This window comes from Acipenser ruthenus, chromosome 15 (assembly GCF_902713425.1).
Source record: "Acipenser ruthenus chromosome 15, fAciRut3.2 maternal haplotype, whole genome shotgun sequence".
NCBI classification, from domain to species: domain Eukaryota; kingdom Metazoa; phylum Chordata; class Actinopteri; order Acipenseriformes; family Acipenseridae; genus Acipenser; species Acipenser ruthenus.
Window position 1 is genome coordinate 4,278,858 of NC_081203.1, and position 27,020 is coordinate 4,305,877.

General features: G+C 40.0%; 2 protein-coding genes across 4 annotated transcripts in view; both read right to left on the minus strand.

Moving 5' to 3' along the window:
• The window catches only part of LOC117422695 (globoside alpha-1,3-N-acetylgalactosaminyltransferase 1-like), a 50,860-nt gene that overhangs the window by 9,581 nt on the left and 14,259 nt on the right, over positions 1-27,020 (minus strand). The window contains exons 1-2 of one of the 2 annotated variants that reach the window (XM_034037957.3): positions 6,892-8,022; positions 3,961-4,027 (exon numbers count right to left, since the gene is read on the minus strand). In XM_034037957.3, coding sequence (XP_033893848.1) covers positions 3,961-4,027; positions 6,892-6,928 — 104 coding nt within the window. In that variant the 5' untranslated portion in view covers positions 6,929-8,022. Of the gene's footprint in view, positions 1-3,960; positions 4,028-6,891; positions 8,023-27,020 lie in introns of those variants that run through there. The other variant, XM_058986915.1, reaches the window with a different exon arrangement.
• On the minus strand, positions 8,858-16,028 carry LOC117974011 (N-acetyllactosaminide alpha-1,3-galactosyltransferase-like). Of its 2 annotated transcripts, XM_034928083.2 has the most exons (5): positions 15,819-16,026; positions 15,478-15,578; positions 14,699-14,765; positions 10,901-11,038; positions 8,858-9,815 (listed from the first exon to the last, which is right to left on the minus strand). In XM_034928083.2, the coding sequence occupies exons 3-5, from the start codon at positions 14,722-14,724 to the stop codon at positions 9,128-9,130; spliced, it is 852 nt and encodes a 283-aa protein (XP_034783974.2). In that variant the 5' UTR covers positions 14,725-14,765; positions 15,478-15,578; positions 15,819-16,026; the 3' UTR covers positions 8,858-9,127. The 2 variants fall into 2 exon arrangements, with proteins under 2 accessions (XP_034783974.2, XP_034783973.2); XM_034928082.2 differs by lacking the exon at positions 15,478-15,578 and having other exon boundaries at positions 15,819-16,028.

Genomic DNA, 27,020 nt, shown 5'->3' on the forward strand with positions numbered 1-27,020 from the left:
AGGTAGAGATTGTTCAGATAAGTGTTCAGTTAAACAACTGACGACTCAGTTGGAAGAAATACCAGCAGACACCTCCAGGACCAGGGTTAGAAACCACTGCTTTAGATATTAGTAAGTAGTAAATAAACAAACAAACTGTGTATTGTGTTTTGGAACTTTTATTGGAAGCCTTTGCATTTTCTGAATTTTGCTGAACAAATCCAGAAGTGGTTTCAGAGTTTTGACCTTAAAAATAGATGGGTCCTGAGTACAGCTACACAAGCATAGTCCTTTATAACATGAAATACCTGGCATTTAAGTCAGGTGATTGGGTCCAGGGTACAGCTACACAAGCATAGTCCTTTAAAACATGGGTCCAGGGTACAGCTACACAAGCATAGTCCTTTAAACATGAAATATCGGGCATTTAAGCCAGGTGATTGGGTCCAGGGTACAGCTACACAAGCATAACATGAAGTGTTTGGGTAGAGCTATGTATACAACCTTAGCCTTTTATAACAGCAACTCACCTTATTAACTGTTAATCATTTTTGTGAAAAAAAAAAATCTAAGTGTAATTAAAAAGAAAAGATATTATTGGCATCAAGCAATTGTTCTGTAGGATTCCTTAGTTTTTATACCACGCACTCTCAAGTTTCAAGATTACATTACATTGTTTTAATGCGCTAGTGAAATTTATAATATAGATAATATACAATGCTAGTGAAAATTTATAATGTGTTGCCTACTATATAGCATTGTAAAAGCAAAATGCAATGCAAACTAATACTATAACATACCACAATAGATTTGTTAAGAGTCGTTATTGATGACAAATATAGTATTAATGAGTAAGTAAATAAAATAATACAAACCTTGGAGTGATGCAATAGTTCACATTCGGCAAACCTGACAAGCAATTGGAATGTGGCGCGCTTGTCAAATCCCTTCAGCACGCATAACCGGTGACCTTCCTTGTTTTGTTTTTTTTATAACCACGCCTACAATTTTGAAGTCAGATTTGAAACACCGGGCTTTTGCCAGGTATTTTAATTACCGAAAATTAAAATAAATTAAAACAGCTAAATAATAATAATAATATTGACTATGGTTACAGCTAAGAATGATACGTCCTAAAAAAAACAGACAGACATGATGTAGTGATTTTTATTATTTTTTTTTTTTTTAAACCCAACAAATATAAAAGTTTTAAAAACAATATAAGAAAAAAAATAATAATACTTCTAATTATTTTAAGTATTTACCTTTTAGATTATGTGCTGATTACACCGTGTAACATTTTTATTTTTATTTTTTTTTGGTTCCTGGGTAGTGTTATTTCCAGGGCAGCAGTGTAGAGTAGTGGTTAGGGCTCTGGACTCTTGACCGGAGGGTTGTGGGTTAAATCCCTGGTATGGGACACTGCTGCTGTACCATTGAGCAAGGTACTTTACCTAAATTGCTCCAGTAAAAAAAAAAACCCAACTGTATAAATGGGTAATTGTATGTAAAAATAATGTGATATCTTGTAACAATTGTAAGTCACCCTGGATAAGGGCGTCTGCTAAGAAATAAATAATAATAATAATAATTATGCCTCAAAAGTATAGAAAATGGCTATTATTCCCCACAAACTTTGCTTTTGTGACCAGGACAGTGATATTTTGAAATGTACCTATTTTCCAGAACATTCCAGATAGATTCAGTGCTGAGTAAACTTGGAGTAACTTCTAGAACTTTCTAGAACTTTCCAGTAATATAAATAGTAGTATAAATACAGGGGCCTTAAGCTCACCAGTTCAGTTTAGTTCCAGCAGCCTAAGTGGATACATATCTGCATTTTTCTGAGATGGCATCAAAGTCATAGGAGACTTCAAAATGGTGGCATTCCTGATGGGTCTCCAAGGCGGTTTTACCAAGTTTCCCTGCTATCTTTGCCTTTGGGACAGCAGGGACACCAAGGCGCACTACCACAGGCGGGACTGGCCACAGCGGACCGAGTTCTCTGTGGGGAGGAACAACGTCAAGTGGGAGCCACTGGTGGACCCCCGGAAGGTGCTGATGCCACCACTGCACATCAAATTGGGCCTTATGAAAGAATTTGTCAGAGCTCTAGATAAGGAGTCGGCAGCCTTCAAGTACCTTCAAGACTTCTTCCCTAAGCTGTCTGAGGCAAAGGTCAAAGCCGGGGTCTTCGTCGGACCACAGATAAAGAAGATCCTGGAGTGCAATGAATTCCCCAAGAAGCTCACTAGTAAGGAGAAAGCGGCTTGGAACAGCTTTGTCGCAGTGGTTCGGGGCTTCCTGGGCAATCACAAGGCCGAAAACTATGTGGAGCTGGTTGAGACTCTGGTGAAGAACTACGGCACAATGGGCTGTAGGATGTCCCTCAAAGTCCATATCCTTGATGCTCATCTTGATAAATTCAAGGAGAACATGGGAGCGTACTCGGAGGAGCAAGGCGAGCGCTTCCACCAGGATATACTGGACTTTGAACGCCGCTACCAAGGACAGTATAACGAGAACATGATGGGAGACTACATTTGGGGGCTGATTCGTGAAAGTGATTTACAGTATAATCGTAAATCTCGAAAAACTACTCACTTCTAAATCTTTTGTAGTCATTTTTGTATTACTTTAGTATAAATGCATGTTAATTTGGATTCATATGTTGTTTTTTTCTGACTTTATGTGAACGAAAAGACACAAATTCGCCCGTTTTCTCATTGGAAATAGGTAAATTTCAAAATATCACTGTCCTGGTCACAAAAGCAAAGTTTGTGGGGAATAATAACCATTTTCTATACTTTTGAGGCATAAGCAATTAGGAAATAACACTTACTACCAGGGAACAAAAATTGTGTTACATAGTGTTATCAGTCCTGGAATTGTAGAATTGCAGATAAAGAACTTCGAGTCCACTGTCCACTCAGTCTTAATTGCGCGGGCAGTGAGACTCTTCTTCAAACTCAAAATAATATATGCCACACCCATCCTAGCCTTAAACCAATGGTATAATGGCACGGCCCGTGGTCATGGCAATGACCCAAACACAAAAAAAACAAGATAGCTGGTTGGACGGCTGAGAAATGACAGTGTGCTCAGCTAGTTATCATGTATTAGGTTGTGTTTATTTTCAAAAATAAAATAAACATTCTTATTACAGACGCTCCCTGGGTTACGCAAGACCCGACTTACGCAAATTCAACCTTACGCAAAAAATTCCATAAGGCATAAATAAAATTTTCGAGTTGCGGAAAATATTGCTTAGCGTATGGAAATGCAAAGTCAAATCATGACTGGAAAGCAACCAAGTGATAGCAAGAGTGCAATGTTTTTGTTGCAATTGCTGCTAAAGGTGGCATAACCAGTTATTGAGTCTAAGGGGGCGATTACTTTTTCACACGGGGGCATTGGGTGTTGCATAACTTTCTTTAATAAATAAATGAAATATGTATCACATTTTTGTGTTATTTATTCACTCAGGGTCCATTTTATCTAATATTAGGTTTTGGTTGAGGATCTGATAACATTCAGTGTCAAAAATATGCAAAAATGCAGAAAATCAGACAGGGGCCAAATACTTTTTCACGGCACTGTATATGATAGCTGATCTAATTGTTCTAACTTGGCTTTTTGTACATTGGACAGATGACAATAGAAAGAAAACAATGAATTGCTATGATCTGCAATGAATACACCTGACGTTTAAATTATGATTGTGCTGTTACGGTATATACATTTATTACAGTTATTGGCATCAAATAATTGAAGAAAAATAATGTCCTAGTTTTTTCACTCTGGGAATGTGATAACCCTAGTGTCAGGCAACTTTCACGGAAACAACCAGAGCCAGTAATCACAGAGGAACAGCCCCATATCCTAACAGAACAATCAGCTTCCTGCTGTCCTCGCTCTGGTGGCAGTGTTAAGGCAGTTTCTAATTGTTTGTTCAACTCCTACAGGTGCATTCTCACTTACTGGAACACATAGACCACTGTAAACATCCCAACGGTGACAGTGAAACCAAAGACCAGGCAGGACCGTCCTAAACCAAAAAAAACAGCAATGGTTACTTAAATATAAAAGTTAATGTTTAATTGGACCAACACAGTTGTGATTGAGATAAACGAATGGCTTAACAGGCATCAATTACATTTTTAAAGTCGAATAGAAAAGTCGGGGTAAAATACAGAAAATCAGAAGCCCTAAATATATTTTATTTGTTGCTACTCTGTTCACAGAATGCTAACAATACTACACCTAATCTGCAGCCTATATTTAGTCCATAGCAAGAGTTAGACTAAGTTAGTCCTTTCACATGTCTTCCACTATTCCACTTAGTACGATACTAAAATTCTTAGTCCATAGCAAATTAGACTAAATTAGTCCCATACTTAGTATACACTAGAGGGCATCAGCAGTTAATTTTGGGTTTGTTGCAATTGAGACCTTCTTTAGTACGCAGCTGGGGACTAACTTCAGTCGCCAAGTTCGTTGCAATTGGTATTTAACTTGCGTACTAGTTTAGTACGGAGCTGCGTACTAACCACAGGATCATCCCCAGTTAGTACGCTGCTTTCAGTTCGTTGCAATTGACCCGATTAATCTAGTATTTGGTGTGCTCATTAAACAGACACACCGCATATGATTTTACACTTTGACTTGCTTCTGCCAGCCTTTAAACCTCTAAATCCAGAGCCCTGATATAACCCAGTATCCTCAGGTAAGTGCTTTGTTTTGTGTCTGTGTGGCAGTGAGGACTACAGTGGTAACGTCAGCCCAGGAAATGAAACCAAAATACAAAGGTAGGGGCAAACAGCGCTGCTGCGCTCCTATTTAAATATTATGTAAAAATTATTTAAACAAAAATAAACACACAGAGCAAATTATACAGTCAAATAAAACAAAAAAAATCACAAACACAAAAGTTTACCAAGGTCAGGCTGAGCAATTGGGGATGGGGTAAAAGCCGGAACGAGAGACGCAACGGCCTGGAACGGCACTTCAATGAATTCAATTGCTTTAAAAAACAGCATAAAAAGTTACAGACACTTGGAGAATATTTTAGCAATCAGAACCGATTAATAACACGCTGTCATTAACCCGTTCCAGGCCAGCACCTTCTGTTTATCACCAAAAAGCTCCCAGAACACTGGGTTCCGAAGATGCAAGACGACAAAAATTACACACAATACAATTAAGTGAGAACAACATAACACTATTGAAAAAAACCACCGAACCGACCTTTCATTTCCCATTCTGTGCAGTAAACAGCTGTATAAACAAAATCGCCTGGAACACTGGGTTCCGAAGCTGCACAGAGTATGAAAATGATACACACAATACAACTAAGTGAGAATAACATAACACTGCTGAAAAACTTTATTATGTTCTTATGTTTTTAAAACCTTTATTATTTAACTTCCAGTACAGTACCAAACAATTTCAAGCCACAGCAGTCAAAGCGAATACCCATTCTCAATTGGAAGTTGGGCACGGTCTGGAGTCTCTGTGTCAAGCAGTTTTGTCTGTTAATTATTCATTATTATTAATTAGTCATTTTAGCAGATGCTTCTATCCAAAGCGACTTACAGAGACTAGGGGTGAATTATGCATCACAGTCACTCAACAGGACCTTGGTTTTACATCTCAAGGACGGCGCACAAGGAGATTAAGTGATTTGCTCTGGGTCACACACAGTGCAAGTTGGGATTTGAACCGGGAACCACCTCGTATGAAGCCTTTGTCTTTAACCACTGGGCCACCCAAGCTCCATCGAATACCTAGCTAATTCACCTTTTTAACTCTCAACTCTCGCTCAGAGGTTGTATGTTACATTACAGGCTAATGAACCCCCAATCTCATCACGCCCAACAGATACCACGTTAAAAATGCGATACAGTTTAACAATCCAACCAACATCTCACTCGTTTACATTGCAATCTCAATATCACACATTTACTACTGTCGCTTTTGCATCTCACTCTAAAAACAGTCTCATCAACAACACTAGCTTGTTAAAGTGAACAATCAACAATTTCTACAATATGTACATCTAGTACGGACGAATTACTAGATGTGCACAGCCTTGAATGGTTGTCAACGCTAAGCACATTCAGCAGTTTACAGAAAGTCATGACATTTTTTAGAAATGAGTACAGAGAGTTCTCAGCATACCACATGAACAATTAAACTGATTATTATAAAGTAAAAATACAGAATCTTACACGTGGTTTCAGCACCAGATAAAAGCTTCTACATCTAAGACATAGAACCGTTTTTGCTCAATTTTGTTTTCCTGTGAGTACGACACATAACATTTGTTCTAGTGCTTAAATCAGTAAAAACAATATCTGGTCAAGAACATGGTATTCTCTGTCGTCACTGAATTTGTAGGCACATGCAGTGTTCCGATCCAGTACAGTATTAAAGTAGTGATCAGAGCCTCTTTGCAGGTGTTTCTATCAAGGCTGAACAGCGTAGTGTGTAAAGTCTACTAGACAGTAAAAATGAACGAACCTCCCCTCGGCTGAATACCCATTCTTGAATTTGAAGTTGTTCAATTCATATTAACCCATTGCATGCAGTGCGTCTAATTTTTTAGGCTTTTATTCCATCCCTATATAGTATAGGCTTAGACCCTTTCTTTAGAACAGCAGGGAGCTCAACACACAATACAATAATACAAATAGTCAAGGTTTAGAAAATATCTGACCTCAGTTAAGTGTGAAATTTAATATTATAATCATGAGAGAATATTTACTGTATATCAGGTGTTGCTGATCTAAAATGCCTATCTCTCTGCCAGCACGGAAGAGATTATTTTTTTATAAAACAACATTTCAATATGCGCTGCTTAAACACTAAACTCAATTATTTAATTAGAACAAGAAAAAAAAAAAAAAGTACCTTTTATCAACATTGTTCCGGGTGAAAGTTGTGACATGGGACGCAAAAAAAAAAAAACATGAATAACAGCCTCTCAGGCGCAGAAAACGAACAACGGACTAAATATTGAAGGCTCATATACCGGAAGTATGATGAAATCACGCCAACAGGTAGACGCTCCTATATAAGGTGCGTCAGATTTCAAAACAAGTGCGTGCAATTTTACTGAGAACATTTTAGTTTTAAATAAAGCACGGTTTGTTTTGCTTTTTCAAGCCTTGACGTTTAAAACTGTGTTTTTGCTGCAGGGAAAATGTCAATGGTAAGTTAAATGTAGCTTTTTTCCATTTATAGTACCGTTAAAAAAAATACACTAACTATGAGTACTGCATTACTGTGAACATCGTCGAAAACTATGTTTGTCAGAGTTACGGATATTTCACACGCACAAACAACCTCCATTCCCAAGATGTTTGTAGCTCTGAGGTTTAAAGGGAGTAAAGGGAGCTCGACACCGTTCTCATTGGACCACAACAAGTACAAAACAGGGAAGGGGTGGACGGTATTCCGAATAGGTTCTAAAAACACTCTGAGAAGAACACTGTTTATTTTATTTTTCAGTGTGCGCCCAGGTCCTACTACGTAAAATAACACATTGTACCCACTGTGTCCCTACTCCTCAATATCCCTGCTCGCCCCTAAGAACCACCAGTGCCGAGTCCCCTCAAATTAAAGGGAATGAAAAGACGTCCTTCCTGCATTATTAGTAGTTAACAGTATTGTAGTCGCAAAAAACACTCTATCATATAATAGACGTATCCACCACCCCGACACGACACAACCATCATGACAGTAAAAATAGGCGTTCTGAACCGTTCTTACTTTTGTATACGTTAGTGATCAGCAGATGTGTCAGCCGCATGAAGAGCACAGCGCGTGGTTTTCACTAACTGCTGTGCAGAATTTTTTTTTTCCTATGGGTAAATATCGGGACGCGGGACATTTTCTAGGAAATCGGGACTGTCCCGACCATATAGGGACTGTTGGCATGCATGCTAGTTTGAACACTTTCCACCCAGAAGCTTGTTACATTGTACTGAGCATTACATTCAAAAACATGAAGACAAATTGCATCACAAAACCCAAAAGGACAAAAAAAAAAAAAAAAAAAAAACTGTCCAGGTAAAAAAAGAAAAAAAAACATACTGAGCAATAATGTTGAAAAACCTGACGAGTTAAAGAACAAAAAGGCTCACTGCAGACACCAAAAAGTTCAAAGGTTTCTGGTCCCAGTGACAAACACGGAAGATTTTCCACTTTGAAAATCTGGCCCAGCCTATCTTAATGTACTGTAACATTAATCATTAAGTGCCACTGTCCTCATTTGAGGACAGGCTACTTTTGAATGATTTTTATTTTAAAGCATTTTTAACTGACTTCTTCCTGTTATTTTAAATTTTGTCTTTTAAATATATTATTATGATAACTTACTCTAATTTTGTTAACTGCAAAAGTTAAGTCTAAATGTAATATATCATATGACACAAATACAGCTTGTGTTCTGATTTTTTTCAAAAGAAATGTATTTGGTACTTAATGGGTTAAAATGCATTTCAAAATGTACGGTTTCATATTACAAATGTAGTTAACAGTTCTATACAAAGCAGACCACTCTTCAGCACTGCTCAGGCGCGTTTTTATAAAACATACAACATATGAAGAAAAAAAAGTGCCCTGTGACACTGTGGTTGACGCAGGCAGGCGCATCACACAGGGTCAGGCAATCCACACACAGGCGGAGGGCGGGCGCGAACCCAGGACCTCTCGCACTAAAGCATAGCGCCGATACCGCTGTATAAAAGAGCCAGCTCCTTTGCAAGGAGCGTATATCGGGCTTATGTCTTTGTGTGTGATTACGTCACCAACCAGCCCTGCTGCTGCCTTCCCCCGTGCACGCTACAATACATTTAGAGGAAACACTATACAATAACTTTTGAAAAATGGGTTTTATAAAAAGGGACAGAGTTTCAGGGGACAGTTATGATACTAACAGCGACATAAAATGTTCCACAGAGAAATTAAAAAGGTATTCCACAGAGAAATTATGTTCCATTGTTTGATGTCCAGACAGCGAAAAGAAAAGTGTCAAAACCCTGTTACAATGAGAAATCCAAACAGCTCATCAGCAAGTGTCTTTGGTATAACTGATTTTAAAACTCAATGATATGAACAGTTCCCAGTTCTGGTTCCTTGCTGGCTAAACATTGTCCCTTACTTCTGCATAGTCCTTCATAGCCCAAGCCAACTTGACATGTTCCATTTTTGTATATATCGTAAAATCCCAGCAGTACTCTGGTGATAAAATCAAGGTGGGCTTGTGTTCCAAAAAATACTTATTGAGATGGCTTTCATCATGCCATACAGCCTCAATGTTATTTTTCTTGTCTTCCATTATACCAGCATAGCAACTTCTCACTAGATCCAAAACCCGTGACGGGGTTCCCCCAAACACAGCCGCGTGGTAGTAGAAGTCGCCCTGCCCCATTTCAATGTATGCTTTGGATTCGGGTCGTCTCTCGTAGGTAAACCCAGTATTGGGTGAATTCATGAACCAGGCTTGGGTCTGGGCCACGAGTTCCCCCAGTGTCTCCACCCCGTAGGGCGCACGGAAGTCCATGTCCACGTCCATGCAAAACACATAGTCTACCTCGTCCTTGATGAAGTCCTGCAGCATGTCTGCCAGAGTCTTCATGCGCATCATGCTGATGTCCTGCCACCTGGCTTCTTTTGCAACAACCCTGGATTTTAAGAAGCGGCTGGTTCCATATTGAATGTACGGGAGTTTGGAGTGATCATCCACCATCACGTAGTAGATAACTTTGTGGCCAGGCATGAAATGTTTATCTGCAGTGGCCAGAAACTTCTCCAAATACTTATCCAGGTATCTGTGTGACAGTAAGAGATATCTGGTTAGTCTCAACACAACAAAACGACAACTCATAGCTATAAACAAATGCACACACTAGTTTTGTTTCCTGATCTCCATTCTTAATTCCACTTTTTGATATTTGTTATGCCATCATTTTTTTTTTAAAATGTATTTTTACTTGATAGCGAAGTTCATAAAATAAAAGGCATGGCATGTTTCTTATATATAGACAACATTCAGTGTGTGTTGTCTGTTTGTTTTGGCCAGCATGCCTTCTCGTTTTGTTTAAAGATTTTGTTTTCAATAAATACGCGCACCAGCGCTTCATCCCCGTAGTACTGTGTGTCCATTAACTGGTCTGACGTCCCCACAAAGCCCTCTTTGTGACAGTGGGGTAATATGGACAAGAAGTGCTCTTCTGTTCTTAGTGAGAAATTGAAATTACTTTTACAAATTAAATAAAGACAGAAAGCTGTGCTCACAGTGGTGGCACTAGGCATAAGCAGACTAAGTAAAAGCTCAGGGTCCCAAGCAGTTCAAGAGGCCCCGATTCAGGGGGTTATATATATATATATATATATATATATATATATATTTTTTTTTAACCAGAACTTTTGTAGTATTGTACTGATTTAACAATAGGCTATGTATTTTGTTTTTATTCTCATTTTTAGCCCTCACTAAGGACAAGTTTGTTTTTTAAAAAGAGTGTGTTTATGAGTTTACACAAGGAAATAGACTGATATTAGCAGATGGAATCAATATAAAAAGAAAAAGGAATTAATATATATATATAGTTTTTTATTGGTACGGTTTTCGAGCTTTTAAATTAAAAACATATGATAATGTTATTTTTATATAAACACACCCATGATGTTACGAAGTAAAGAAACATTTACAGGACAACTTTCAAATTTACGGTTTATCAACGTTTTAATTAAGAATCAGAGTTGGATTAATAGCAATTAATTACAACATATAAAATATTTCCTGCTTAGGGCCCCCAATCAGCTAGCACCGCCACTGTGTGCTCATACCCCCCCCCCCCCTCCCCTCCAAAAAAATCTAAGAAAAATGTTTGTAAGCAACAGAAACACCTACTTCCCAAGTGCAAACACAGTCAGCCCGATGGTCACGGGATTGTTCCTGTAATACTCCTCCAAATAGGTCCTGTTAAAGGTCCCCTCCCACAGAATAGGGGCATTCCAGGGGGTCTTTGTCCGCAACTCGACTTTATTGCTGTCCGGGAATCAGCAGAGAGAGAGAGAGAGAGAGAGAGTGAGAGTGAGAGTGAGAGAGAGAGAGAGAGAGAGAGAGAGAGAGACAGACAGACAGACACCTGGTTAAGATGCATGTTGATACAGTCGACGCTCGTTATACCTTCCATTATGGATAAATGCCATTATATTATAGCAAGGCTGGCAGCACTTCCCACATATTGTGAATATGTGCCCAAAAGAACAAACGTTACATTGAATTAAATAGAGAGACAGGGCTGGTTGCAATAATAATAATTACGTATAATGATTTGGATTTTAATACAAGTTTTATTTTAGTAATACGAGTGACATTTAATCTGTTATTTATAGTATTCACACACTTTCAAACAGTTTCTGTCAACTTGGGGGGGGGGGGGGGGGGGGGACAAAACAAAACAAAACAAAACAAAAAATAAACAGTTCATGAATGCCGCCTGACAAACCTTCGAAGGTTTAGAACGACCTTCGAATTCCTGGCTAGCGAACGAACCTTCGAACACAGCCCTAAAATTAAGTGATACGTGTTTTCAATTGATACATTTTGAACTTCCTGTTTCTCTACAATGCACATTTGCTGAGCCGGTTGTATTTATTAGAAACTTTTTTCCAGCAGAAGGCTACAGCAAAAAAAAACATTTGTCCAATACCAAACTGTATTTTATTTGTGAAAACCATCTTTACATAAGTCAACTTATTTCTCTCATCTCACCGAGACCTGAATTTGCCTGTAGATCAAACAGATCGCCAACACATGAGCACACAGACATCATCACCCAAAACACTAATGTTACACAAGTTCTGGAGCAACCTACCTAGAAGCTTCTAATAAATTACTGTACCCTCCTTTTGCAGTAGAAATAAAATAACTCTGAAATTTGAGGAAGAAAATTTTATTAGACAATATTCATGAAAAAAAAAAATCTTACAATGGAAGAATATAATAATAAATGGTGAAAATGGTCCATTAATGCTCCCAACCCTAGGACTACATTTTAATTCTGGCAACAGAAAGTCTTTTAAGATAAGCTTGCAGTACAGCCTCTTGACAGATAGTTCCACATACAGTATAACAGGGAAATACTTACGCTGTTTTGAAGGCAAAGGGTGGTCACACCAAATATTGATTTGATGTAGATTTTTCTTCTGTTCACCCGCTTTGCATTTTGTTAATTGATAAATAAACTATTAACATGTCTATTTTTGAAAGCATTCTTACTTTACAGCATTTTTTCACACCTGCCTAAAACTTTTGCACAGTACTGTATGTAATATATATATATATATATATATATATATATACACACAGTATTAAACCTTTTTTGCGTATTTCCATTGGAATATGATATCCCTTTTATATCCTCTGAATGAACTTGCAGTCTTCTTGGATGTGTTTATCTTTGCATGGAATATGCAGAGTGCTTTCCTGTTATTTAGGAATGTTTATATACATTCACACACGCTGCTGTACAAAAGTCTTAAACACATTCAGGGGTCACAATATATATTAATGGTATGAGCATCAACAATTTTCTCAAAGCCTCCACTAGTGTTTTCCATGATTATAACAACTTTACCATAAAGTCCCACTCTGCTGAGGCAGCGTGGAACTCCCAACCATTTCCTGATGTATGAACTGATTAAAGCTTCCAGCTTCTCTACTGTTGTCAAAGAAACCTCGTACACAGTTAGTGGCCACAGCAGCTTCGACAGTAGCCCAAACTGAAAGCACCAGAGTTTTAATTTGCCTGGTAGAGCGCTGCTGTCTATGCTCTTCAACCCTTCCACTGCTTATTGTCTAACTTCTCCCACATGAACTGTGTCCTTTAGATCCCCATCGTACCATCTCCCAAGGCTTTTCACTGGCTTCTCAGACACTGTTGGTATTGCCTCACCATTAATGTAGAACATTTTACTTTACTGTTAATTATAGAGATGCTCCTTGATTTAGTGGCCTTGAAATGCATTCATGCTCATTCAATGTTATTGGTTAATTTGCCCAATAACCGATTAGTGCAGGCTACTGTTGTCATGGTTGTCATGACATCCATGTATGCTGGAATTGGTGGTAGTCGCATTCCAGAAGCCAAGTGTTCTCCTCCCACTACCCATTTTGATGCCCTAATTATTACTTCCATTGCCATGGTAAAAGCCAGTGGAGAAATGGTGCATCCTGCCATTATTCCAACTTCTAGGCATTGCCATGTAGTGCTGAATTCTGAAGTTGAGAAACTAAATTGCAAATCTCCAAAGTAAGCTTTCACTAAATTTGTTATTGTCATCAGTACACTGAAAAAATCAAATGCTACCCAAAGTTGTTCATGTGGCACTGAACCATATGCATTAGCCAAATCCAGGAATGTCACATGGAGCTCCTTCCTCTCCTTTTTAGCTGATTGAATTTGTTGCCAAGTATTAAATAAATCAAAACACACCTATGGTACTCAATAATTGTGTAAACAAGGGAAACCGAGGGACCGTATTGTCTTGTGTTGAGTAATTAACATGTTTTATTCCATTTATTTAGTACTTAACAGCTTCACATTTTTAAAAGCAATTACTCCGAAAATCGAATATCGGCACACCCATACCTAACACTGAATCTCCCTTAACAACTAACTTGTGTTTTATCATTGCACTTGTGTGAGATGTCAAATGTTTATTAAAAAAAAAAAAAAAAAAAGATTGACCCAATATTTTAAGAAATGTCTGGTGACAACATTCACTTTATTATTGCCAGTGGATGGGCTGGGCTTTTTGGACGGAACCCTTTATTTTAATTTAGTAGTCGGCAATTGTTTTTATCATTTTCTCCCCAATTTGGAATAGCCAATTATTTTTAGGCTCAGCTCACCTCTACCACCCCTGCGCTGACTCGGGAGTGGCGAAGACGAACGCACGCTTTGACAAGCCTTTATAGAAATAAGCATCCAAACATCCATACAAGAAAATGTATGGAATCAGTATGTACTCTAAAAGCTCACACCTACAGAATATATATTGGTTTTACCTTTGAAGCTGCTGGGCAAAAAAATACAATATATAGTTTGTGTGCATTGACCGTCCCTCATGAAACCACCTTGTTATGCAAACTGAATTAGTTCCATGAGATCTGCGTCATAGAAAAGCTGAATCACTTTGCTGCTAGTCAGTGTCCAGCAGGGTTACCAGACGTCCTGGGAAAACCCAATTTTTTATGTTAAATCGTTGCATTTCTTCCCATTGTATTCACATTTTTTTAAAAGCACAAAACTGTAGCAGTGTGCTCAGCTAGTTAACAGCAGAGTCATGTATTAGATGACTGTGATTCTTGAAATGTACTTTTTATTAACGACTGTAAGTCGCCCTGGATAAGGGCGTCTGCTAAGAAATAAATTAAGATTGTGCTGTTACTGTATATACATTTATTACAGCTATTGGCATCAAATAATTGAAGAAAAATAATGTCCTAGTTTTTTCACTCTGGGAATGTGATAACCCTAGTGTCAGGCAACTTCCACGGAAACAACCAGAGCCAGTAATCACAGAGGAACAGCCCCATATCCTTACAGAACAACCAGCTTCCTGCTGTCCTCGCTCTGGTGGCAGTGTTAAGGCAGTTTCTAATTGTTTGTTCAACTCCTACAGGTGCATTCACACTTACTGGAACACATAGACCACTGTAAACATCCCAACGGTGACAGTGAAACCAAAGACCAGGCAGGACCGTCCTAAACCAAGAAAAATAGCAATGGTTACTTAAATATAAAAGTGAATGTTTAATGGGACCAACACAGAAGCTGAACATATGCTCTCAAGACCATCTGCAAAACTGCAACAATCTGTGCCCTCAGAAGAATGTAAATTAATACATTGGAATAAAAAGACAGTGCTCTACAGTCCAGACCTGCCCAAACTAGTTATATCAATGACCAGAGAGTTATTAAAGACTATAAAAAACAAAATGATGTTAAACTGGATTACTGTTAATAAGCCACTAACCTTTATTAAAGATATATATATATATATATATATATATATATATATATATATATATATATATATATATATATATATATATATACACATTGCTATTATATATATATATATATATATATATATATATATATATATATATATATATATATATATATTTGCTGTACACACTATTACAATCGTTATATGTAACTCTATTTACATAAAGATGAGTCGCTTTTAAATGAAAAAGATCCCATTTAGTTGGTTCACAGAAAAAAAACACGTAAATTAAATAGCCTACATTACTTCACGCTTTTTTCAGTTGTGATTGAGATACACGAATGTCTTAACAAGCATCATTTTTAAAGTCGAACAGAAAAGTCGGGGTAAAACACAGAAAATCAGAAGTCCTAAATATATTTTATTTGTTGCTACTCTCTTCACAGAATGTTAAAAATACTACACCTAATCGGTAGTCGTTATGGACTCTGGGCTCATGACCGGAAAGTCGCAGTCCCAGCTGGGCGACACAGTGCTGCTGTACCCTTGAGCAAGGTACTTTACTGCTAAGAAGTAAATAATAATATACAAATAGTCAAGGTTTAGAAAATATTTGACCTCAGGTAAGTGTGAAATTTAATATTATAATCATGAGAGAATATTTACTGTATGTCAGGTGTTGCTGATCTAAAATGCCTACCTCTCTCTGCCAGCACCGAAGAGATTATTTTTTATAAGACAATATTTCAATATGCGCTGCTTAAACACTAAACTCAATTATTTAATTAGAACAAGAAAAAAAGTACCTTTTTTCAACATTGTTCCGGGTGAAAGTTGTTGTGCCATGGGACTCCAAAAAACATGAATAACAACCTCTCAGACGCAGAGAACGAACAACGGACTAACTATTGGAGGCGCACAGGGTAGAAGTTTGCCCCGAACTTCGACTGGCAGGTAGGTCTGCCTATTAGGCAGATAAAAAAACACCTCTCTGCTAAAACCCGCCTCCTCAGTTACATCACAAAGGAAATACGCCTTATAAGGGCAAAAGCTGCCTGTTTCCACGCCCTCACATTCAAACTGAAAACTGCGCGCCAAGGTTTTGCTGCAGAACAGATTTGGAACGAAAAAGGTAGGATGTTTTATTCATCTTCTCAAAATACACCGTTTTTAGCACAACGTACGCACGCAAAGTCATTAAAATATGTTGAGTTACGCCTTAAATATGAATATGAATATCTTCTTCTGTTAAGTTGTATTATATAACGTTTTGGTTTTTTTTTAAGTGTAGCTATCATTTCAAATATTAGTGATGCTTAATCTCTACCTTTGTCTCGTTTTGTTGTTCAAACGTATATTTTAATTATTCACTTTATGTGCAGCATAGTATTTGTGCTGTACTGTGTGTGCAAGTTGTTCACAGTGATCCACAACACATCATGTATAATTGATTTGCTGTTAAAAATGATAATACAAAATATAATAAACTTACCAGGCATGTCAGCTGAAGTTATATTAATGTCCTATGTCTTAAGCAAATATTGGTAACAGAATAACAAGGTTGGTTACTCTAAACTAAATTATTAATTTACCAGCTGGTAAGACTACTGTAGTTAAAACACAGAGGCCTGGAAGGCAGGTTTACATTAGGTGTTTATAATGGGCACATGCCTGGCAGGCTGGTTTATAATGGGCACATGTCTGGCAGGCTGGTTTATAATGGGCACATGCCTGGCAGGCTGGTTTATAATGGGCACATGCCTGGCAGGCTGGTTTATAAGGGGCACATGCCTGGCAGGCTGGTTTATAATGGGCACATGCCTGGCAGGCTGGTTTATAAGGGGCACATGCCTGGCAGGCTGGTTTATAATGGGCACATGCCTGGCAGGCTGGTTTATATTGGGTACATGCCTGGCAGGCTGGTTTATAATGGGCACATGTCTGGCAGGCTGGTTTATAATGGGCACATGCCTGGCAGGCTGGTTTATAATGGGCACATGCCTGGCAGGCTCGTTTATAATGGGCACATGGCTGGCAGGCTGATTAAAAAAAATTGTGATTGAAAAAAAAAAAAATGCTGTAGCTTGCCATTATCATAATTTCATTCTGATATTTTTTTCTCAGAGAAATGCCTCCCGGAAAGCGTAGGAAGTGTACTTCGGTCACTGGTAAGGATGAATTATTGTTTGTGAATAAATAATTATATTTTATCAAATTACTGAATAGTTTATGTATACAGCCACTATCGTAGTTTGTAGAAAATGTTATATGGCCTAATGTGTATGACTATCAGTAAAGTATCCGATTTTTTTTTCTAACAACTTATAACACTTTAAAATGTACACTCCACAATAATGTCTTCAATATTGCTGCTCATGGACAGCACTATGGCGCATACATTTTAAAGTGTTATAAGTTGTTAGAAAGGATGTTAACAATGAAAGAGAAAATATCAGATACTTTACTGAGAGTCATACCAACACATTAGGATCTGTGTCAGGATGTTAACAATGAAAGAGAAAAAATCAGATACTTTACTGATGCAGTTGGACTAACACATTAGGCCATATAACAACACATTAGACCATATACCAACATTTTCTACAACCTACGATAGTTGCTCTTAAAGCAAGTAACGTAGTGTTATTTACAAGTAAGGTGTTGTATTTTTTTCCTTCAGTGAAAAATCATGCAGAAAAAGCTCATGCTACATCAGCAACCCCTGCTGCTTGATCAGAAAGCGACACTGCTTCCCCACTGCCACAGGCATGCCCTCCTTCCTCCAGCACAGTCGCTGTGTCACTTCAGCATCCACCTGTATCACTGGCTGTGCCTCGCCCAGCTGTAATACCCGACAGCATGGCTACACCACAAGTATTTGCTGAAGTCGAGAGCCTTCTCCCTCTTTCTTTCAACAAGAGAAAGAAAAGGTAATATAACATAAATAAACAGATTAATGTGATATTGGAACATTCCATAATTTAAGTATTCTCAAGTTCATTCCAAAGGTTTAATGCAGAATTAAATTAATTCTGAATTAAGTAAATACCTTTTTATGGTTTCATTAAATTTACATTTGTGTATCAATTTTGCAATGTTGGCCATATTTTGTATCTTATTATTCTTATACCTTTCCCCCAAAGATACAATGTGACAGCAGAGGAGATCAGGAGAAGGATAGGTCCACCTGAGAATATGTCAGCCAATTCCCTGGTTGCATATCTAAGGGTAGATAAAAATTAAGAGTGAGCTTGAAGATTGAAGAGACAGTTGGCATTAGTCCTGGCCCAACAACCACTGTAACTTCCCTGTGTTCCAAACTGACTGAGGGTAAATTTAGATATAAAAAGGAAGTAAATTTAATATAAAAAGGAAGTAGTACTTAATCTGTCTATCACTTCGTAAATTAAGAGAGCTGCATACAAAGCTGATTGTACCGCTACAAGGCTGCCAAATCGGGTAGCGTGAGATGGGGGGGAGTGGTTGATTGCTGCCATACTTGTAGTTTTACTGGATGGGCTGCTAATTTTTTGTTAATTTTTTTTTTGTTTTTAAACAAAATTCTACATAATAAGATAACTATATAAACCAGATTAAACTCGGTTTTAAATTAAACCCTATATTGGCATTATGTTGTTTCAAATATCACATTTTATGTTCATAATAATTTTTATATCAAACGACACATTACCACCCCAAACATTCTACAGTATAAGCTGTAAATTATGCAATCATGAAATACCATTGCCATGTAAGTTACTCATCTTAATCTGTTTATCCTTTGCATTTCATACATAAACTTCAACTATGAATTTTAAAACATACCTTGGCTGAAACTCTCCAACAGCTTCCTGAACTTTTTTCAGACACAGTGACAAGATGTCACTGGATTCCTCACTCACAATAAAAAATGCTACAGGTATTCCTCGGCCTTGGTTGCTCTTCACTAGCACAGCATAAAATGCAAAACCATACTGAGTTATCCCTTTGTATGTTGCATCAAGGAAAATCATTGTTGGACCATACTTTTTCAACTGTTCAATTTGCCACTGAGAACTAAATACTATTATCAAGGGTTGCTTTTCATTGTGTGAGAGAGGCTGATAGTACACAACATTATCCTGAAAATTGGACTTAATCAGTTTGTCAACACTTATGCAGTCATTTCCATCCATTCGTGTGTGTGCATAAAAGCTCTTTTTTATTACTTTAATGTCCTCTGGTGCCACATAGAATCTTCTGTCTGTGATGTCACTTTTTTGTAAACTCTGTGACCAATCTTTGCATTTGAGCATGATCTCTCCATTTGATAGCCCCTGGGATATGCACATATGAATGTAACCCATTAGTTCTTCATCAATACGATTCACTGCATTCTCCTTAGGGTCTTCTAGATCATGGCAAGAGTGCTCTTGCATTAAACGCACAATGCACCCTTGTGTAGAATTGTTGCTCACAAATGTAAAAGAAACGTACGCTCAACATCTATTGGCACGAGTTATTGAAGGTGCTCCTGAGGATTTACCTTTTGGTTTATTGGACCTTTCACATCGCCACTGAAAGTGATTTTCCCCTCTTTTTTTGATAGCTACAAATGTGCCAGTTCCATTCTCCTTAAGACATGTCAAGTGATTTTGCATAAACTCCTCTCTTGAATCTCGTTTTACAATATGTATCGTTCTCTGCACACGTGCGTCAGACTCCTTGCGCAGAGAGTCTTCAAGTGATGAGATCCAGAAACGTTCCATTATCTCACTAAACGGAAGTTGGATTTCGACCCACATTTAAAGGAACCTTCTGACGTACATCATCAATTCACCTCCTAAGAATAAAACATAGAGAATAGCCTTATGCAAACATTAACACAGTGCCCATCAAATGCAACCAGACATATGTGCCCATTATAAACCAGCCTGCCGGGCATGTGCCCATTATAAACCAGCCTGCCAGGCATGTGCCCATTATAAACCAGCCTGCCAGGCATGTGCCCATTATAAACCAGCCTGCAAGGCATGTGCCAAATATAAACACCCAATATAAACCAGCCTGCCAGGCAAGTGCCCATTATAAACCAGCCTGCCAGGCAAGTGCCCATAAACCAGCCTGCCAGGCAAGTGCCCAATATAAACCAGCCTGCCAGGCATGTGACCATTATAAACCAGCCTGCCAGGCATGTGCCCATTATAAACCAGCCTGCCAGGCATGTGCCCATTATAAACCAGCCTGCCAGGCAAGTGCCCATTATAAACCAGCCTGCCAGGCAAGTGCCCATTATAAACCAGCCTGCCAGGCAAGTGCCCAATATAAACCAGCCTGCCAGGCATGTGCCCAATATAAACCAGCCTGCCAGGCATGTGCCCATTATAAACCAGCCTGCCAGGCAAGTGCCCATTATAAACCAGCCTGCCAGGCATGTGCCCATTATAAACCAGCCTGCCAGGCATGTGCCCATTATAAACCAGCCTGCCAGGCATGTGCCAAATATAAACACCCAATATAAACCAGCCTGCCAGGCAAGTGCCCATTATAAACCAGCCTGCCAGGCAAGTGCCCATTGTAAACCAGCCTGCCAGGCAAGTGCCCATAAACCAGCCTGCCAGGCAAGTGCCCAATATAAACCAGCCTGCCAGGCATGTGCCCATTATAAACCAGCCTGCCAGGCATGTGCCAAATATAAACACCCAATATAAACCAGCCTGCCAGGCAAGTGCCCATTATAAACCAGCCTGCCAGGCAAGTGCCCATTGTAAACCAGCCTGCCAGGCAAGTGCCCATAAACCAGCCTGCCAGGCAAGTGCCCAATATAAACCAGCCTGCCAGGCAAGTGCCCATTATAAACCAGCCTGCCAGGCAAGTGCCCAATATAAACCAGCCTGCCAGGCATGTGCCCAATATAAACCAGCCTGCCAGGCATGTGCCCATTATAAACCAGCCTGCCAGGCAAGTGCCCATTATAAACCAGCCTGCCAGGCATGTGCCCATTATAAACCAGCCTGCCAGGCATGTGCCCATTATAAACCAGCCTGCCAGGCATGTGCCAAATATAAACACCCAATATAAACCAGCCTGCCAGGCAAGTGCCCATTATAAACCAGCCTGCCAGGCAAGTGCCCATTGTAAACCAGCCTGCCAGGCAAGTGCCCATAAACCAGCCTGCCAGGCAAGTGCCCAATATAAACCAGCCTGCCAGGCATGTGCCCATTATAAACCAGCCTGCCAGGCATGTGCCAAATATAAACACCCAATATAAACCAGCCTGCCAGGCAAGTGCCCATTATAAACCAGCCTGCCAGGCAAGTGCCCATTGTAAACCAGCCTGCCAGGCAAGTGCCCATAAACCAGCCTGCCAGGCAAGTGCCCAATATAAACCAGCCTGCCAGGCAAGTGCCCATTATAAACCAGCCTGCCAGGCAAGTGCCCATTATAAACCAGCCTGCCAGGCAAGTGCCCATTATAAACCAGCCTGCCAGGCAAGTGCCCAATATAAACCAGCCTGCCAGGCAAGTGCCCATTATAAACCAGCCTGCCAGGCAAGTGCCCATTATAAACCAGCCTGCCAGGCATGTGCCCATTATAAACCAGCCTGCCAGGCATGTGCCCCTTATAAACCAGCCTGCCAGGCATGTGCCCATTATAAACCAGCCTGCCAGGCATGTGCCCATTATAAACCAGCCTGCCAGACATGTGCCCATTATAAACCAGCCTGCCAGGCATGTGCCCATTATAAACACCTAATGTAAACCTGCCTTCCAGGCCTCTGTGTTTTAACTACAGTAGTCTTACCAGCTGGTAAATTAATAATTTAGTTTAGAGTAACCAACCTTGTTATTCTGTTACCAATATTTGCTTAAGACATAGGACATTAATATAACTTCAGCTGACATGCCTGGTAAGTTTATTATATTTTGTATTATCATTTTTAACAGCAAATCAATTATACATGATGTGTTGTGGATCACTGTGAACAACTTGCACACACAGTACAGCACAAATACTATGCTGCACATAAAGTGAATAATTAAAATATACGTTTGAACAACAAAACGAGACAAAGGTAGAGATTAAGCATCACTAATATTTGAAATGATAGCTACACTTAAAAAAAAAACCAAAACGTTATATAATACAACTTAACAGAAGAAGATATTCATATTCATATTTAAGGCGTAACTCAACATATTTTAATGCCTTTGTGTGCATACGTTGTGCTAAAAACGGTGGTTGCTCTTCACTAGCACAGCATAAAATGCAAAACCATACTGAGTTATCCCTTTGTATGTTGCATCAAGGAAAATCATTGTTGGACCATACTTTTTCAACTGTTCAATTTGCCACTGAGAACTAAATACTATTATCAAGGGTTGCTTTTCATTGTGAGAGAGAGGCTGATAGTACACAACATTATCCTGCAAATTGGACTTAATCAGTTTGTCAACACTTATGCAGTCATTTCCATCCATTCGTGTGTGTGCATAAAAGCTCTTTTTTATTACTTTAATGTCCTCTGGTGCCACATAGAATCTTCTGTCTGTGATGTCACTTTTTTGTAAACTCTGTGACCAATCTTTGCATTTGAGCATGATCTCTCCATTTGATAGCCCCTGGGATATGCACATATGAATGTAACCCATTAGTTCTTCATCAATACAATTCACTGCATTCTCCTTAGGGTCTTCTAGATCATGGCCAGAGTGCTCTTGCATTAAACGCACAATGCACCCTTGTGTAGAATTGTTGCTCACAAATGTAAAAGAAACGTACGCTCAACATCTATTGGCACGAGTTATTGAAGGTGCTCCTGAGGATTTACCTTTTGGTTTATTGGACCTTTCACATCGCCACTGAAAGTGATTTTCCCCTCTTTTTTTGATAGCTACAAATGTGCCAGTTCCATTCTCCTTAAGACATGTCAAGTGATTTTGCATAAACTCCTCTCTTGAATCTCGTTTTACAATATGTATCGTTCTCTGCACACGTGCGTCAGACTCCTTGCGCAGAGAGTCTTCAAGTGATGAGATCCAGAAACGTTCCATTATCTCACTAAACGGAAGTTGGATTTCGACCCACATTTAAAGGAACCTTCTGACGTACATCATCAATTCACCTCCTAAGAATAAAACATAGAGAATAGCCTTATGCAAACATTAACACAGTGCCCATCAAATGCAACCAGACATATGTGCCCATTATAAACCAGCCTGCCGGGCATGTGCCCATTATAAACCAGCCTGCCAGGCATGTGCCCATTATAAACCAGCCTGCCAGGCATGTGCCCATTATAAACCAGCCTGCCAGGCATGTGCCAAATATAAACACCCAATATAAACCAGCCTGCCAGGCAAGTGCCCATTATAAACCAGCCTGCCAGGCAAGTGCCCATAAACCAGCCTGCCAGGCAAGTGCCCAATATAAACCAGCCTGCCAGGCATGTGCCCATTATAAACCAGCCTGCCAGGCATGTGCCCATTATAAACCAGCCTGCCAGGCATGTGCCCATTATAAACCAGCCTGCCAGGCAAGTGCCCATTATAAACCAGCCTGCCAGGCAAGTGCCCATTATAAACCAGCCTGCCAGGCAAGTGCCCAATATAAACCAGCCTGCCAGGCATGTGCCCAATATAAACCAGCCTGCCAGGCATGTGCCCATTATAAACCAGCCTGCCAGGCAAGTGCCCATTATAAACCAGCCTGCCAGGCATGTGCCCATTATAAACCAGCCTGCCAGGCATGTGCCCATTATAAACCAGCCTGCCAGGCATGTGCCAAATATAAACACCCAATATAAACCAGCCTGCCAGGCAAGTGCCCATTATAAACCAGCCTGCCAGGCAAGTGCCCATTGTAAACCAGCCTGCCAGGCAAGTGCCCATAAACCAGCCTGCCAGGCAAGTGCCCAATATAAACCAGCCTGCCAGGCATGTGCCCATTATAAACCAGCCTGCCAGGCATGTGCCAAATATAAACACCCAATATAAACCAGCCTGCCAGGCAAGTGCCCATTATAAACCAGCCTGCCAGGCAAGTGCCCATTGTAAACCAGCCTGCCAGGCAAGTGCCCATAAACCAGCCTGCCAGGCAAGTGCCCAATATAAACCAGCCTGCCAGGCAAGTGCCCATTATAAACCAGCCTGCCAGGCAAGTGCCCATTATAAACCAGCCTGCCAGGCAAGTGCCCATTATAAACCAGCCTGCCAGGCAAGTGCCCAATATAAACCAGCCTGCCAGGCAAGTGCCCATTATAAACCAGCCTGCCAGGCAAGTGCCCATTATAAACCAGCCTGCCAGGCATGTGCCCATTATAAACCAGCCTGCCAGGCATGTGCCCCTTATAAACCAGCCTGCCAGGCATGTGCCCATTATAAACCAGCCTGCCAGGCATGTGCCCATTATAAACCAGCCTGCCAGACATGTGCCCATTATAAACCAGCCTGCCAGGCATGTGCCCATTATAAACACCTAATGTAAACCTGCCTTCCAGGCCTCTGTGTTTTAACTACAGTAGTCTTACCAGCTGGTAAATTAATAATTTAGTTTAGAGTAACCAACCTTGTTATTCTGTTACCAATATTTGCTTAAGACATAGGACATTAATATAACTTCAGCTGACATGCCTGGTAAGTTTATTATATTTTGTATTATCATTTTTAACAGCAAATCAATTATACATGATGTGTTGTGGATCACTGTGAACAACTTGCACACACAGTACAGCACAAATACTATGCTGCACATAAAGTGAATAATTAAAATATACGTTTGAACAACAAAACGAGACAAAGGTAGAGATTAAGCATCACTAATATTTGAAATGATAGCTACACTTAAAAAAAAAAAAAAACGTTATATAATACAACTTAACAGAAGAAGATATTCATATTCATATTTAAGGCGTAACTCAACATATTTTAATGCCTTTGTGTGCATACGTTGTGCTAAAAACGGTGGTTGCTCTTCACTAGCACAGCATAAAATGCAAAACCATACTGAGTTATCCCTTTGTATGTTGCATCAAGGAAAATCATTGTTGGACCATACTTTTTCAACTGTTCAATTTGCCACTGAGAACTAAATACTATTATCAAGGGTTGCTTTTCATTGTGAGAGAGAGGCTGATAGTACACAACATTATCCTGCAAATTGGACTTAATCAGTTTGTCAACACTTATGCAATCATTTCCATCCATTCGTGTGTGTGCATAAAAGCTCTTTTTTATTACTTTAATGTCCTCTGGTGCCACATAGAATCTTCTGTCTGTGATGTCACTTTTTTGTAAACTCTGTGACCAATCTTTGCATTTGAGCATGATCTCTCCATTTGATAGCCCCTGGGATATGCACATATGAATGTAACCCATTAGTTCTTCATCAATACGATTCACTGCATTCTCCTTAGGGTCTTCTAGATCATGGCCAGAGTGCTCTTGCATTAAACGCACAATGCACCCTTGTGTAGAATTGTTGCTCACAAATGTAAAAGAAACGTACGCTCAACATCTATTGGCACAAGTTATTGAAGGTGCTCCTGAGGATTTACCTTTTGGTTTATTGGACCTTTCACATCGCCACTGAAAGTGATTTTCCCCTCTTTTTTTGATAGCTACAAATGTGCCAGTTCCATTCTCCTTAAGACATGTCAAGTGATTTTGCATAAACTCCTCTCTTGAATCTCGTTTTACAATATGTATTGTTCTCTGCACACGTGCGTCAGACTCCTTGCGCAGAGAGTCTTCAAGTGATGAGATCCAGAAACGTTCCATTATCTCACTAAACGGAAGTTGGATTTCGACCCACATTTAAAGGAACCTTCTGACGTACATCATCAATTCACCTCCTAAGAATAAAACATAGAGAATAGCCTTATGCAAACATTAACACAGTGCCCATCAAATGCAACCAGACATATGTGCCCATTATAAACCAGCCTGCCGGGCATGTGCCCATTATAAACCAGCCTGCCAGGCATGTGCCCATTATAAACCAGCCTGCCAGGCATGTGCCCATTATAAACCAGCCTGCCAGGCATGTGCCAAATATAAACACCCAATATAAACCAGCCTGCCAGGCAAGTGCCCATTATAAACCAGCCTGCCAGGCAAGTGCCCATAAACCAGCCTGCCAGGCAAGTGCCCAATATAAACCAGCCTGCCAGGCATGTGCCCATTATAAACCAGCCTGCCAGGCATGTGCCCATTATAAACCAGCCTGCCAGGCATGTGCCCATTATAAACCAGCCTGCCAGGCAAGTGCCCATTATAAACCAGCCTGCCAGGCAAGTGCCCATTATAAACCAGCCTGCCAGGCAAGTGCCCAATATAAACCAGCCTGCCAGGCATGTGCCCAATATAAACCAGCCTGCCAGGCATGTGCCCATTATAAACCAGCCTGCCAGGCAAGTGCCCATTATAAACCAGCCTGCCAGGCATGTGCCCATTATAAACCAGCCTGCCAGGCATGTGCCCATTATAAACCAGCCTGCCAGGCATGTGCCAAATATAAACACCCAATATAAACCAGCCTGCCAGGCAAGTGCCCATTATAAACCAGCCTGCCAGGCAAGTGCCCATTGTAAACCAGCCTGCCAGGCAAGTGCCCATAAACCAGCCTGCCAGGCAAGTGCCCAATATAAACCAGCCTGCCAGGCATGTGCCCATTATAAACCAGCCTGCCAGGCATGTGCCAAATATAAACACCCAATATAAACCAGCCTGCCAGGCAAGTGCCCATTATAAACCAGCCTGCCAGGCAAGTGCCCATTGTAAACCAGCCTGCCAGGCAAGTGCCCATAAACCAGCCTGCCAGGCAAGTGCCCAATATAAACCAGCCTGCCAGGCAAGTGCCCATTATAAACCAGCCTGCCAGGCAAGTGCCCATTATAAACCAGCCTGCCAGGCAAGTGCCCATTATAAACCAGCCTGCCAGGCAAGTGCCCAATATAAACCAGCCTGCCAGGCAAGTGCCCATTATAAACCAGCCTGCCAGGCAAGTGCCCATTATAAACCAGCCTGCCA

Coding starts and splice junctions, on each gene's coding strand:
- LOC117974011 (XM_034928082.2), bottom strand. CDS start 15,858: ATGGCACAACAACTTTCACCCGGAACAATGTTGAAAAAAG. Junction 11,039..14,698: donor ACAGTGGTCTATGTGTTCCA/GTAAGTGTGAAT, acceptor ATTCCCGGACAG/CAATAAAGTCGAGTTGCGGA. Junction 9,816..10,900: donor ACTGTGTTTGCACTTGGGAA/GTAGGTGTTTCT, acceptor ACTGTCACACAG/ATACCTGGATAAGTATTTGG.